This window comes from Dendrobates tinctorius, unplaced genomic scaffold, assembly GCF_039654945.1.
Source record: "Dendrobates tinctorius isolate UK_male_01 unplaced genomic scaffold, ASM3965494v1 ptg000129l, whole genome shotgun sequence".
In the NCBI taxonomy this organism is placed as follows: domain Eukaryota; kingdom Metazoa; phylum Chordata; class Amphibia; order Anura; family Dendrobatidae; genus Dendrobates; species Dendrobates tinctorius.
The window spans coordinates 49,215,362-49,229,969 of record NW_027361797.1 but is presented as its reverse complement, the minus strand read 5'-3'; the positions used below and the strand labels follow the sequence as shown (position 1 = coordinate 49,229,969).

The following is a 14,608-nucleotide window of genomic DNA, read 5'->3' as shown; positions in this document are numbered from 1 at the left end:
TGTTGATGAGGACAGGGCTGGAGATCAATCTGTCATGATTAAGTAAGAATGACACCACTGGACACTTTAAAAGGAGGCTGGTGCTTGGCATCATTGTTTCTCTTCTGTTAACCATGGTTATCTCTAAAGAAACACGTGCAGTCATCATTGCACTGCACAAAAATGGCCTAACAGGGAAGAGTATCGCAGCTAGAAAGATTGCACCTCAGTCAACAATATCACATCATCAAGAACTTCAAGGAGAGAGGTTCCCTTGTTGCCAAAAAGGCTCCAGGGCGCCCAAGAAAGACCAGCAAGCGCCAGGACCGTCTCAAGTGTTTCAGCTGCGGGATCAGGCTACCAGCAGTGCAGAGCTTGCTCAGGAATGGCAGCAGGCAGGTGTGAGTGCATCTGCACGCGCTGTGAGGCGGAGACTCTTGGAGCAAGGCCTGGTCTCAAGGAGGGCTGCAAAGAAGCCACTTCTCTCCAGAAAAAACATCATGGACAGACTGATATTCTGCAAGAGGTACAGGGAGTGGACTGCTGAGGACTGGGGTAAAGTCATTTTCTCTGATGAATCCCCTTTTCGATTGTTTGGGACATCTGGAAAACGGCTTATTCAGAGAAGACCAGGTGAGCGCTACCACCAGTCTTGTCTCATGCCAACTGTCAAGCATCCTGAAACCATTCATGTGTGGGGTTGCTTCTCAGCCAAGGGAATGGGCTCTCTCTCAGTCTTGCCTAAAAACACAGCCATGAATAAAGAATGGTACCAGAATGTCCTCCAAGAGCAACTTCTCCCAACCGTCCAAGAGCAGTTTGGCGATCAACAATGCCTTTTTCACCATGATGGAGCACCTTGCCATAAAGCAAAAGGTGATAACTAAATGGCTCAGGGAACAAAACAGAGATTTTGGGACCATGGCCTGGAAACTCCCCAGATCTTAATCCCATTGAGAACTTGTGGTCAATCATCAAGAGACGGGTGGACAAACAAAAACCTTCAAATTCAGACAAAATAAAAGCATTGATTTTGCAAGAATGGACTGCTATCAGTCAGGATTTGATCCAGAAGTTGATTGAGAGCATGCCAGGGAGAATTGCTGAGGTCCTGAAGAAGGGTCAACACTGCAAATATTGACTTGCTGCATTAACTCATTCTGTCAATATAACCTTTTGTTACTCATAATATGATTGCAATTATATTTCTGTATGTGATAAAAACATCTGACAAACACACATAAAAACCAGAGGCCAGCAGATCATGTGAAAATATAATATTTGTGTCATTCTCAAAACTTTTGGCCATGACTGTAGCATGGTGTCAGCTCAGTGATGCCTACACTGAAGCATAGCATTGGCTCGGTGACACCCAGTGAAGCATGGCAGCAGCTCGGTGATGCTCTGTAGCCGCTTTGCTTTCTCTGTCACTAGATACCTGCTCTCTGTGCTCCACTAAGTGCTACAGACGCTTCCCAGGAAGGGGTGAATAATTCTTGTAACAATTCCACTTTTGTCCGTTGTGTCTGCCATTGCAAATTTCACGACCCATAAACCCTGAAGCGACTGCGCGCCTACCGACCCGACCAAGAAAGCCTTCTAGGCATACATCAGGCTGTCCAGAAAGTGTGGTCCATGCATGTATCGTGACACAGACTGGTGACGTGTGCCGAAAATGAAAGAGCCTTTTTCACAATGATCGTTCTTCCGAGGCGCTTTTGCACAGCAGATTCGGCTGAGGTGCAGGCTTCTCTCATCTACACCTTTGGATACAGAGCGTGCCGCTTTGGTTCCTGTATTTAGGACAGTTGCCTATTGCTTTGGGATGTAACGTGACTACAGCGCCGACATTTTAGAGACAGATTCTGCAATGCAAATTATCTAGATACCTAAGGCCTGTTTCAGACATCAGTTTTTTCTGTCAGTCTAAATCCGCCAAAATAGCGGAAAACGGATCCGCAGGCGGACTGACAGAAACGGGGGTCAGCGGATCTGCGGATGTACGGATCCGCCGATGGTAAAAATTTAAGGCTGTGTGCACATGCTGCGGATTTTGCTGTGGTGTACAGTACCATGATTCCCTATGGGAACCAGAAACCGCAATGCAGACGGTGCGGAATTTTCCGCGCGGATTATCTGCGGTTTTCAATCCGCAGAAAGAATTGACATGTCAGTTCTTTCTGCGGATTCCGCTGCGGTGTGCCATCTCCTCCATTGAGGAGATGAAAAACGGCAGGGCAAAACTGCAGGTATTTTGACCTGCGGATTTTACAAAATCCGCGCAGATGAATCCGCACCTAATCCGAAGCGTGTGCACACAGCCTAAAGGAACCACGCCTGAGGAAAAAAATAAAAAATTAATACCGCCGGTATCCGGAAGAGCATCTGCGGTGAGCGATCATCTCGCGGGATGTGGGTGAGCGCACGATGAGAGACCATGAGGGAGGAGATCGGGCGAGGAATGGAGGGGGGGGGGGATTTCATCCAGCAGCGAGACTTGATTCAGGGTTAAAAGGGGAAAATGCGGATCCGGACAGCAAAAAACGTTGCATGGTCCGTTCGGTGATCTCAGCACACGACAAAATTTTGGCGGATCCGCACAAATACGGACGATCATCAGTCAAAATCCGCCGATAATGAAAGTCAATGGGGAAAAAAAACGGATCCACCAATAAAAATGGCGGATCCGTTTTTTTGGCAAATCGGCAGATCTTGACTGATTGTGAAAAACTGAAGTGTGAAACAGGCCTAATCGGTCAGCGCTGCGGTGCCAGACGCGGCCTACACACTGGAGCTTTCCTAATCTCCCGGAATCCAGAAAACATTGGCGCTATGAGACTTTTCTACCACCTGACCTAGGTCATACGAGCAAGCGGCCATCACTACAATGAATTCCTCCACCTGCGACTGCAATTCTTAGTAATCCTAGAAGCAGAAAAGACAAGTAGCGGCCGCCGGTCGTAAGATACATCGTATGATTTATTCCATAGCACTGCATTATTCTGTCCCACCGATTCCAGCACTTCTCTGATTTTTATAAATAAAAATGACAGTGACGCCCCCGATATTGTACTGAAGGGAGGAAAAAGAAAAATCACTGAAATCGGTAATAAATATTGCATATTAAAAGAAAGTCCACCGTAATTAAATAAATTGAAAGAGGTTGTTTATATTGGCGGTGCCGCCTGACAAACAAGATAATTCACGTGATGGCGGCGGCGGGGAGGGAGAAGTCCCAAATCCTCATGGTTTTAGGTTATAATTCGTGTGGTCATGGTAACACTTAGCGCTCGGCTGTGACATTAAGCTACGGACGAGTGACGTGATGGAGGAACACGAGAGGTTGATCTGCTCGGCTATCACATTGTAAGAAAACCATGTGCTTGGCATTCATAGAAAGAATAAAAAATATAGATCTAGCAGAGCCGGGAAGGTTCGCCGACATTCGCGCTATTCACTATTCCTTTCAGCTACCCCACCGTGACATTATTTTAGGTAATCTTCCGCCGTCGGGATTAGAGGACAGCTTGTGACGGCTGCTCACAAATGACTCTTCAGAGACTCGGATATCGTGGAATGAAGTCTTTTGGGCTCCAGTTTTTTGTTTTATTGTTCTGAATCATGCAGCTCCTAATCAAAGATTCTCTCTGGCTCAATCTAGCTCGATGGGGCTGCTGTCATCCGGCCCGTCTTCAACGTCTTCATCCTCATCCCCGGCTCCCATTAGGCTATTTAACAGGTTACCTTTAGAAAAAGAAAAAAGTTATATTGAAAATTTTACACACCAATATCATTATTATAGTTATGGGAAAATAAAGGATTATTATTATTTACTTTTTTTTTTTATTATTACATATAGGCGAGTTTGAAGTTTTCTTCGTTAATTTTATTTTTACCGGAAAACCACTACCTATCCACAGGATAAGTGATAACTTATTGATTGGAGGGGGTCTGGCTGCTGGGAAACACACTGCATGCTCAACTGCTGCTCCATTCATTCTCTATGGGGCTGCACTCTGCTTTTTTCCATCAGTCCCATAGAGAATGAAAGGAGTGGTAGTCGGGCGTACAACCTCGATTTTTGAGCAGAAGTAAAATTGGATCAACGATAAAGAAGCGACAATGCACCTACTGCTCCACTATGGGCAATACTTGGTTCTTAGAAGACCATGATCAGACTGTTATTTTTTACTGTAACTTGGGCACAATGTTCGCCTCGGTTACAGTGGAAGTGAGGCGCGTGAAGAAAAAAAAAAAAAAAAACTTCCATAAATACTTACCCCATGAGTCACCACATTTCAGTGTCCCCACGTTTCATCCACCATCATCAGACCTCTGCAGAATCCCTCACCGGCATGCGACTACCGAGGTCAGCGATTTGGTGAGGTAGTCAGACTCATGATTGCAGGACTGTCAGGAACCACCAGAGCGGTCGCGTATTCAACGGGTAATAGATTTACTTTTGAGACGCATAAAACATCTTCGGTTGAATACGTGCCGACAAGCAGCATGGCCGCGGCTGAAATTGCAGCAGTCACAGGAAAGGGACAGAGCCGTGATACAACCAGGCAGAAGTGACGCCATTTCAGGGGAGAATGAAACGTTAATGGTCCCAATTCTGGAAATCCCATTGACAGCTGTGTACATGTGCTGCATGTTTAGAAGACAGTTTTTTCCACACTCACCTAATAATCCCCCATAGGAAGACGACTGTTTAGGAGGTACACCAAAGAAAATCTGTCCTATCCTGTCCAAATACTGTAAAAGAGAATAAAAGGAAGGTGTAACCTGTGTATAAACATGTAATAATCAACCAACCGAACGTGTAATAACCAGGATCTATAAATGTTACTTATAGGCGACAAATCAGAGATGTACACTAGATGGCGTCAGCACACAGGCCCGGCATATTCCATCACTGCCCACAATTACCAGTGAGCACAGTTTCTTTGGTTATACACAGATCTAACCTTGGACTGGACTGGCCCATCGGAGGACTGGTAAATCCTCTGGTGGGCCGTAGCAGGCTCTGAATTGCAGCTGTTCACTTACTGATTAACCGAAATGATATGCTGACAACAATGAGGGGTTTAAAATTAATCTTATAAAATAGTTTCCCCCCCCAATAAATGAGCGTTTTGCTGATCTGTCAGGTGATCAATGGATTACTCGATAGTTGGGAACAATTATTCCTATGAATTCTCATTCCCCCGATTATCAGCTTGGCAAGGTGAGAGCTGGAGACAAGGGCAGACTCTGCTGTTGGCGCTTGTGCATGGTGGGCCCCAAGAATAGGAAACTCAAAACTATTCGCCGTATAGATCAGTGGGGGGTCCGACGCCCCTGCACCAGCAGCCAGATGCAAACAGTAAGTGAACAGGAACTGTTCTGCAGCACGAGGCAGTAGCTGCTACACATCGATCAGAGTGGTGCGGTGCAGATCTGATCAAGCAGCCAACCGCTGATCGTTGGGGGGCTGCCTGTCGGACCCCTGCTGCCAACATGAATCTAAAACATATTGATGTTACCACGTAGCTCTGATCTACTTGACTGTTGGAGATTTTAGTGACGCGACTTCAGACTACGGATTTATCTACGGGCCGCGCGGAGGATCCGTTTCCACCTACCTCATTATACATAGGGTCTCTTTTTAGCGACGGCTGATACTGTTCACACAATACTGTAAATACGGTTAATTTCCCACTGGGGATAAAGAAAAAAAAGTCAGTTATTCAACAATTAAAAATAAAAAAAAAGTGTTTAGATTAGCGGAGACGTAGGACTACCCTTGGAATGGCGCCTGATAAATGCTGCCCTGTGCGGCGCTCGTCTGATGCCCCCCCGCAGCGAGACCTACCCCTCCACAGCCAGTAGTAAAAACCAAATGAAGTTTAAAAGGGGCTGTACAAATGGAGGACCCCCCTCTATGGACGGATGCTTCTCCGTGTATGTTGTGAAGACCACCGAAGCGCTGGATTTATTCTTTAGACAGAGGAACCTGGAATAATAAGAGACGCCGTTAGCTTCTTCCGGCCGCATAGCGGACACCAGTCACATACGTGCCGGACTTACTGCAGGACCGCCTGGGCCACGAACATGTCCACCTCACTGCGGTAGCCCCGGGCGGAGGAATATTCTACTAACATATTGGCGCAGCCTTCCCCGTCGGAGGAGTGCAAGAAGTGGTAACGAGATTCGTAGTAGTTCTGCTCTGAAAAAGGAGACAGTACCATCACAGGGTGTGTAGACTTTTGCCCCGGAGCCATCACCTCCGCCACTCCCGGATGAATCGGCGCCGGTGAGGAGCGCCGCGGCCTACCTTTCCACAGTGTAATGGCCAGTAACTGATGCAGCTTGGGGTGACCTAATTTCCCGGATCCTCCGGTCGACCACTTCAGGGCTCGGGATACGAAAGCCACTCGCTCTGGAGAGTTCGGATCCATCAGACTGAACAGTTTGGCTAAGTTTTCTGCAGAAATCGGGTGAAAAAAAGAACAAAAACTCCAAAAGTGAAGACGAAAAAGGCCGAGAACGACTGATCTGGTGCGGATTAGGAGCTGCATTTACAATTCATCCCAGCTGAGATCCCCCAGCATGCCCTGGAAAGAATATTCTCGGGTGATTTACACCGGGCCCTGGACTGTGCAACGGAAGGCCGATTAAGTGGTTTGTCAGCTGCTTGGAGATGAAAGTCACCAGAATTGTGATTACAGCTCTGAAATATAAAAATAACTAATGTCCGATTTTTTTTTTCCTTGGACCATGTCTGAGCAAGGACAAAAAAAAAAAAAAAGTCGCTGCATGTCTGAGTGTGATCCAATATTCAGACTGCACTGGGCCATGCAAGTCAATTGAGTCCATCGCATTGCACTCGGATGACATCTGAGTGCAGTCCGATTCCGCGCACTGATACAATGGAGAAGATGGAGAATTTTTTTTCTCCATCTTCTCCTCATCTGAATCAGATCACGTTATGATCAGAGTGTCATATGCATCTCAGATGAGAGAAGTTACAGCTGTCTGCGTCGGCCCTCATTCTCAGGAACGGCTGGAAAGTGAGGACATATCCTAGCAACGCACCCTCATCTTATAGGACAGCAATATATATAAGGAAATCTATTCCAAACAGAGAAAAACCAAAAAGTGATATTTTCTGACCCGGAACAATGAGACCTGGTGTGAACAGGACACAAATCAGCAGACGATTCGCTGCCAGAACTCACCTAACAATTCGTCGGTGACTTTAGCTTCTGATTTCTCCAGGGCTTCCAGGACGAGCATGGACAGGTCAGCTGCGCTGTTTTGCTTCATGGGCCAAAAAAAAAAAAAAATAAATAAATAGTGAAGTAACAGCTCTGTTCATCTGAGGAACTGGATACATAGATCGTGTCCCCATCTTTTATCGGCACGTAATGGGGTCGATACATGGGGAAAATTGTAACGTGATTCTCAAAAACAGGGATTTTTTGTTACCTGCCAACGCTGCGGTCTCCTAGATAACAAGCGCAGCACTTACAAGCTCTGCTATATAGCGTGCAACCGCTAACAACTGACTGTCACTTTATAAGTGGTAATAACCATGGATACCTAAAACTGCTGCAACACCCTGCACATGGGGTGACATCGCTAATCAGAAGAACTATACTACATTGCTAATTGGACGTATTGGCTAATAATATTATTACACCTGCCAGGGCTGTGGAGTCGGAGTCATTGCTCATTTTGGTGGAGTCGGAGTTGGAGTCGGTATAAAATGGTCCGACTCCGACAATATATAATAAATTGGGCACAGTAGTTCAATGCAGAATGTGCTGTATATTTTTTCATAGGAATTTGGGAAAGTTATGAAATGTCCTATAAATGACTGTTCTATTCCTGATATAAGGCTACATTCACACACAGCGCTTTTCCTGCGTTTTTTGAGGATACGTTTTTCAGTTGCAAAAGCAGATCAGCTTTTTAGAAAACAGCATCACCTGAAAGGTTTTCGAGCTCATAGATAATGTTTTCAGTAGCAAAAGCAGATTAGAAATCTGCTCTATCTATATATCCATATCTGTCTATCCATATCTTATCTGTACCAAAAAGAATGAAAGCCGGGTAGCACACAGACTAACACTCCTTTTTTTTTTTTTTTTTTTTTTTAGCACCAGTCAGGTACACCTCATAGCTGCCCAAAAGGACGCCCAGGACAGGCATTGCTCATCTTCAGTAACATCAACATCAACTGATAGTTGGAATAAATAGACTGCATTCATCACCACATCTTCTTAAGGTGCAGGCTTTATTTTCAAGTGTAGGGGTGTGCAGTATGAGGTTCTGCAGCATCTGAGGTGTGCAGTATGAAATTCTGCTGAACAGTATGAGATTCTGCCCGCCCCCCCCCCGGTTTGATCCTGGCTCCGCCCATAGTGTGAATGTAGCCTGAGGATCTAGGCTTTATCTTAGCCGAGATAAGTCAGTGTGTGTGTGTGTATATATATATATATATATATATATATATATATATATATATATATATATATACACACACACACACACAGTACAGACCAAAAGTTTGGACACACCTTCTCAATCAAAGAGTTTTCTTTATTTTCATGACTATGAGTATTGTAGATTCACTCTGGAGGCATCAAAACTATGAATTACCACATGCAGAATTATATAATTAACAAAAAAGTGTGGAACAACTGAAAATATGTCTTATATTCTAGGTTCTTCAAAGTAGCCACCTTTTGCTTTGATTTCTGCTTTGCACACTCTTGGTATTCTCTTGATGAGCTTCAAGAGGTAGTCACCGGAAATGGTTTTCACTTCACAGGTGTGCCCTGTCAGGTTTAATAAGTGGGATTTCTTGCCTTATAAATGGGGTTGGGACCATCAGTTGTGTTGTGCAGAAGTCTGGTGGATACACAGGTGATAGTCCTACTGAATAGACTGTTAGAATTTGTATTATGGAAAGAAAAAAGCAGCTGAGTAAAGAAAAACGAGTGGCCATCATTACTTTAAGAAATGAAGGTTAGTCAGTCCGAAAAATTGGGAAAACTTTGAAAGTGTCCCCAAGTGCAGTGGCAAAAACCATCAAGGGCTACAAAGAAACTGGCTCACATGAGGACCGTCCCAGGAAAGGAAGACCAAGAGTCACCTCTGCTGCGGAGGATAAGTTCATCCGAGTCACCAGCCTCAGAAATCGCAGGTTAACAGCAGCTCAGATTAGAGACCAGCTCAATGCCACACAGAGTTCTAGTAGCAGACACATCTCTACAACAACTGTTAAGAGGAGACTTTGTGCAGCAGGCCTTCATGGTAAAATAGCTGCTAGGAAACCACTGCGAAGGACAGGCAACAAGCAGAAGAGACTTGTTTGGGCTAAAGAACACAAGGAATGGACATTAGACCAGTGGAAATCTGTGCCTTGGTCTGATGAGTCCAAATTTGAGATCTTTGGTTCCAACCACCGTGTCTTTGTGCGACGCAGAAAAGGTGAACGGATGGACTCTACATGCCTGGTTCCCACCGTGAAGCATGGAGGAGGAGGTGTGATGGAGTGTGGGTGCTTTGCTGGTGACACTGTTGGGGATTTATTCAAAATTGAAGGCATACTGAACCAGCATGGCAACCACAGCATCTTGCAGCGGCATGCTATTCCATCCGGTTTGCGCTGAGTTGGACCATCATTTATTTTTCAACAGGACAATGACCCCAAACACACCTCCAGGCTGTGTAAGGGCTATTTCACCAAGAAGGAGAGTGATGGGGTGTTACGCCAGATGACCTGGCCTCCACAGTCATCAGACCTGAACCCAATCGAGATGGTTTGGGGTGAGCTGGACCGCAGAGTGAAGGCAAAAGGGCCAACAAGTGCTAAGCATCTCTGGGAACTGCTTCAAGACTGTTGGAAGACCATTTCCGGTGACTACCTCTTGAAGCTCATCAAGAGAACGCCAAGAGTGTGCAAAGCAGTAATCAAAGCAAAAGGTGGCTACTTTGAAGAACCTAGAATATAAGACATATTTTCAGTTGTTTCACAATTTTTTGTTAATTATATAATTCCACATGTGTTAATTCATAGTTTTGATGCCTTCAGAGTGAATCTACAATTTTCATAGTCATGAAAATAAAGAAAACTCTTTGAATGAGAAGGTGTGTCCAAACTTTGGTCTGTACCGTGTACATGTATACAGTGTATTACGTATTTACAATTTATTACAATTTTGTGTTCTAAATTTCTATTCCAATAAATAGATATTCTGTTCTATCTAAATATCTTGATTATTGGATCATAGAAATGATTAAATGTCTGATGTTCACATTGTACTACAATACATTTTTCACTTAAATATCAGCAATATATGTGGGAGTCAGAGTCGGTGTAAGGGAAATTGAGGAGTCGGAGTCGCAGGTTTGGCTTACCGACTCCACAGCCCTGACACCTACTACATATCAGAATATGATCTTGGAGATGGGAATTTCGAGACTCTAGAGCATAGTGACCCCCGGGCCACAGTACTGCTGGCTGATGACTAGCCAGGGGCGCCAACGTGTAAGAAATCATAAAGGGTTACCGGCCCCCCGGCAGTCTCAGAGTGGGGTACATAGAGAAGGGGGCACATGTCCTGGAGTTGGCAGGCTAACGGGATCCCATCAGCCCCAATCCCTCAGTTCAGAGCAGTTGGCGCAACCATGCTGTGGTCGACCTTCGGGAGCGCACTGCTGCCCCAGCAAGCAAGGAAGCAGAGTAGCGGTGCACTCCTGAAGAAAGATGAGAACACTCCAGTAAGTGATCGCTCGCCACGATATATTGCACCGCGCTACCTATAATGCCGCCACTCATTACAGAGAAGCAGCGGCACCGATAGATGATACGGAACATGTTCTTACCTGTCCGTGGCAGAAAAATAGCAGCGCCCCGGAGTACATCAATTCTCTGGCTTCTGCGTGTTTGTTCTGTGACATGTATCTGCGACAGAAACAGGAGATATAAGATCAGACGCAGCGGATCACGATGGGGGCCGCATGGAGTCACATCATCTGTGGCGGTACCGAGCCACAGCCAGAGATAACGGGAGCGCTGCCATGTCACACCACCACCTGCAGGGGGTGCTCCGCCATCCCCAGATCCGCTCCCATGATCTACAGGGTTTCATTACCACGTCATTTAGCGCGCGACGCCATCTTCAGAAAACACCATAGAAGTGAATGGATAGAAGTTCCACCTTCCTATCAGACAACGGTGGTTATGTCAGAACCATTTAATTACTTCTCCATTCAAAAACACAGAAGACCCCAAAGTCAACGGGAGCCCACCGAAAACATGACAAAGCATCCTGGCTTCTGTATAAAAAGTGATTGTCAGCAGCGGTACGGCTACATAGCTAAACCATCGATAAAAACCATACCTTTTTTGTAGAGATCCGAAGCGTCAGTCATGAGTAATCTGGGGTAGAAATCATATGCAAATCAGGCTGTAAGTGCGCTGGGGGCGTGTCAAGGTACCTGAAAGATGTCAAAGTGGACTGACTCCCCCAGTGCACTTCCAGCCTGATTTCATACGATTTCTACCCTAGAGTTCTCATCAACCTTAAGGCACCTTTGAACTTTCACTATATTTTACTGTAGGTACTGTGTTCTTTTCTTTGTAGGCCTCCTTCCATTTTCGGTGAAAATGGAAGGAGGCCTACAATGAAAAGAACACAGTACCAACATTAAAATATGGTGACAGTTCAAAGGTGCTTTAAGGTTGTTTACCGAAAATGGAAGGAGGCCTATAAAGAAAAGAACACAGTACCTACAGTAAAATATGGCCTAGATTTCTCATGACTGGCATGTCGGACCTCTACCAAAAAAAAAAAAACTTTTACAGGCGTATGAGCCAATATAGAGCCATAGACAATAAATATGGGCTGACGGGGTCCCTTTAAGGCCTCGTCTGACAACAACAAAAAGAACCCAAAACATTCAGTCACTATCCACAGGTTTAAGGGATTACGTATCTCCGTGTGGAGAATGACCAGCCAGGCCTGGCATGTCAGAGTGAGGAGACTTAGGGGCCATGCATGCTCCTCGGGGAAGTTAGATATGCAAATTGTCTCTTCAGAGAAGAAGAGGACTAGAACTCTAGCGCCACCTATTGGAAGCAGCAATCCTAAAAGTCAATATCAACCCTGACTTGGGATAAAAGCCAATCCAGAATCTCAATTTGGAGACGTGGTGTTTCGGGGTGTTGCCCCTCGTCAGTGCAAAGCATGAGATCTGATTTGGCTAGGAGAGAGGATCTGGACTTCACTCTTCACCAGTAAGTTACCCTTTAGACCCCAGTCCAGAGCCTTTGACCTAGCCAAATCAGATCTCATACTCTGCAATGATGAGAGGCAATAGCGCAAAACATGCTTGAAATTTTGCTCTCTTGCCTCCTGAATAGGCAGTTTACATATTAACTCGCAACGCAATAAATAAAAAAAGTGGCGTTAGTGAGGTTCTCAGCGCTTCGGCCTATACACACTGTGATATTAATGTATCGTCAGGTTCCTAACATTCCGCTTATTTGCTGAGCAACATTAAAGAACCGGTCTGTCTGGTCTGATAAAGCCGCTCATCAGGTTATGGGACGAAACCATGAAGACGCCGCTCTGGCGGAGAGAGACAGATGCAGGATCGGGTGTTAGTGACCTGGGAACGGAGGACGCGCGCTCAGGGACTGGACCCGCTACAAAGCCGCAAGCCCAGCAGGTTAACCCCCCAGATGCTGCGATCAACAACATCTATGGCATCTAAACAGCCCCTCTTACACAGATGTTCTATGGATAGAGCCGCTGCCCGCTGTAGTCTATGGAGCTCTTCACACGTCAGTGTCCCTGTTGATCCGAGACACGGGGTCAAAATCAACCACCTTTGTCTCCCAATCCTCACAGTGCGATCATAAGGGTGCCGATAAGTTTTCATGGCAACTGAGGTCCTAGTGAAGTCCCCCTCAGTCTTCATGTGAGCATGTTCTGGTAACTTTTTATTACCCGCCTGTTACGGAGCTCCTTTCCGCTTGATTAACGACCACATCAAAGTTCAGATCCACTCTGACATCAGCACAGAGGAGCTCCGAAAATGAAAAACGATACAGAAGGTGGAATGAGCTCACTGATGGATTCTCAGTAGACTCATGCTGAACCAAAAAGACTACGGCAGCATTCCCGGGGTAAGTAACGGCGAATCTGGAACATTTTGGAGGGTTCACAAACTTTCAAGCCCCGCTGTGCTGGAGAGGAGCGGTTGGTCCCGCTGAGGCGTCTTGTCCGCTCCTCACATTGACCGCTGGGTCGTAGAGGAGCGGACAGTGCACTAGATGGCGCTAGAGAGCGATTTCTTCCTTTTGGGGGCGCGCTCATTTGCATATTTATTTCTGGGCCCTCACAACCCTTTATGGAGGCAGTAATTTGAGAATTAGGGGCCACAATGTGAGACCACGCTGTCATGCCTCACCCGGGCTCAGGCTGGAGCTGCCCCATATCCCGGCCATTATGTCCCTCATAAGTCACAGTCCTAGGCCCCACAGCAACTACACACCGCCAGCCAATCAGCGGCAAGGGACTGGTCATAACCTAAACCGGCGAAAGGGTTAACCCACAGTCCTCAAAAGATTGACCCAGCACGCAGCCAATCCACAGCCAAACTATAAAAGGCCCCGCCCTATTCCCTAGCAACCAGAACGCCGCCAGCCAATCATACGACACTTAGGGAAAGACGGGGCCTTTAGAAAGCTCTGGAAGGTTGGAGTCCGGAGGAAGAATCGTGGAAAGGCAGAAGCCCCGCCCTCTAGCGTACCTGAAGAACAGCGTGCGGTACATCTGGTGGGCCTCGTAGTAGTCTCCCTTCTCCACGCTGGCCCGCAGCTTCCCCTCCACGCGCTGCACCCCGCCTCGGTTCCGGGCGCTGCCTTTGGAGCCCTCTTGCTCCGCCATTGCAGCAGCCATCATAGGGACGTCACCCGAGCTGCGCAGATCAGCCCACACGCTCGTGCCTCTGCCGTACGGGTGCCGAACGCGGTCCAAAAAGGAAAAAATGGCGAACGATCCAGTTTGTCACGTGACCCGGGTGCTGCCTCTGATTGGTGGAGTTTTCACATCTATAACCCATATCGTCCTCCCGCGGTCAGACTCAGAACGTCCTGCGCCTCTCAGCTGTGCGCGGCGCTCCGCCCGGCCCCAGGGGCCTGCGTGTAACCCCTTATGCACCGAGCGGCCCCAGGGGCCTGCGTGTAACCCCTTATGCACCGAGCGGCCCCAGGGGCCTGCGTGTAACCCCTTATGCACCGAGCGGCCCCAGGGGCCTGCGTGTAACCCCTTATGCACCGAGCGGCCCCAGGGGCCTGCGTGTAACCCCTTATGCACCGAGCGGCCCCAGGGGCCTGCGTGTAACCCTTTATGCACCGAGCGGCCCCAGGGGCCTGCGTGTAACCCCTTATGCACCGAGCGGCCCCAGGGGCCTGCGTGTAACCCCTTATGCACCGAGCGGCCCCAGGGGCCTGCGTGTAACCCTTTATGCACCGAGCGGCCCCAGGGGCCTGCGTGTAACCCCTTATGCACCGAGCGGCCCCAGGGGCCTGCGTGTAACCCTTTATGCACCGAGCGGCCCCAGG

The 14,608-nt window shown here is 47.1% G+C and overlaps 1 protein-coding gene across 1 annotated transcript; it reads right to left on the bottom strand.

The window, feature by feature from the left end:
* Positions 1-2,940: 2,940 nt before the first annotated feature.
* GET4 (guided entry of tail-anchored proteins factor 4) lies at positions 2,941-14,183 on the bottom strand. The gene is made up of 9 exons (XM_073543120.1): positions 13,795-14,183; positions 10,861-10,939; positions 7,203-7,284; positions 6,299-6,448; positions 6,052-6,190; positions 5,837-5,977; positions 5,607-5,682; positions 4,665-4,737; positions 2,941-3,723 (listed from the first exon to the last, which is right to left on the bottom strand). Exons 1-9 carry the CDS (start codon positions 13,944-13,946, stop codon positions 3,632-3,634), a joined length of 984 nt encoding a protein of 327 aa, XP_073399221.1. The 5' UTR covers positions 13,947-14,183; the 3' UTR covers positions 2,941-3,631.
* Positions 14,184-14,608: the final 425 nt, after the last annotated feature.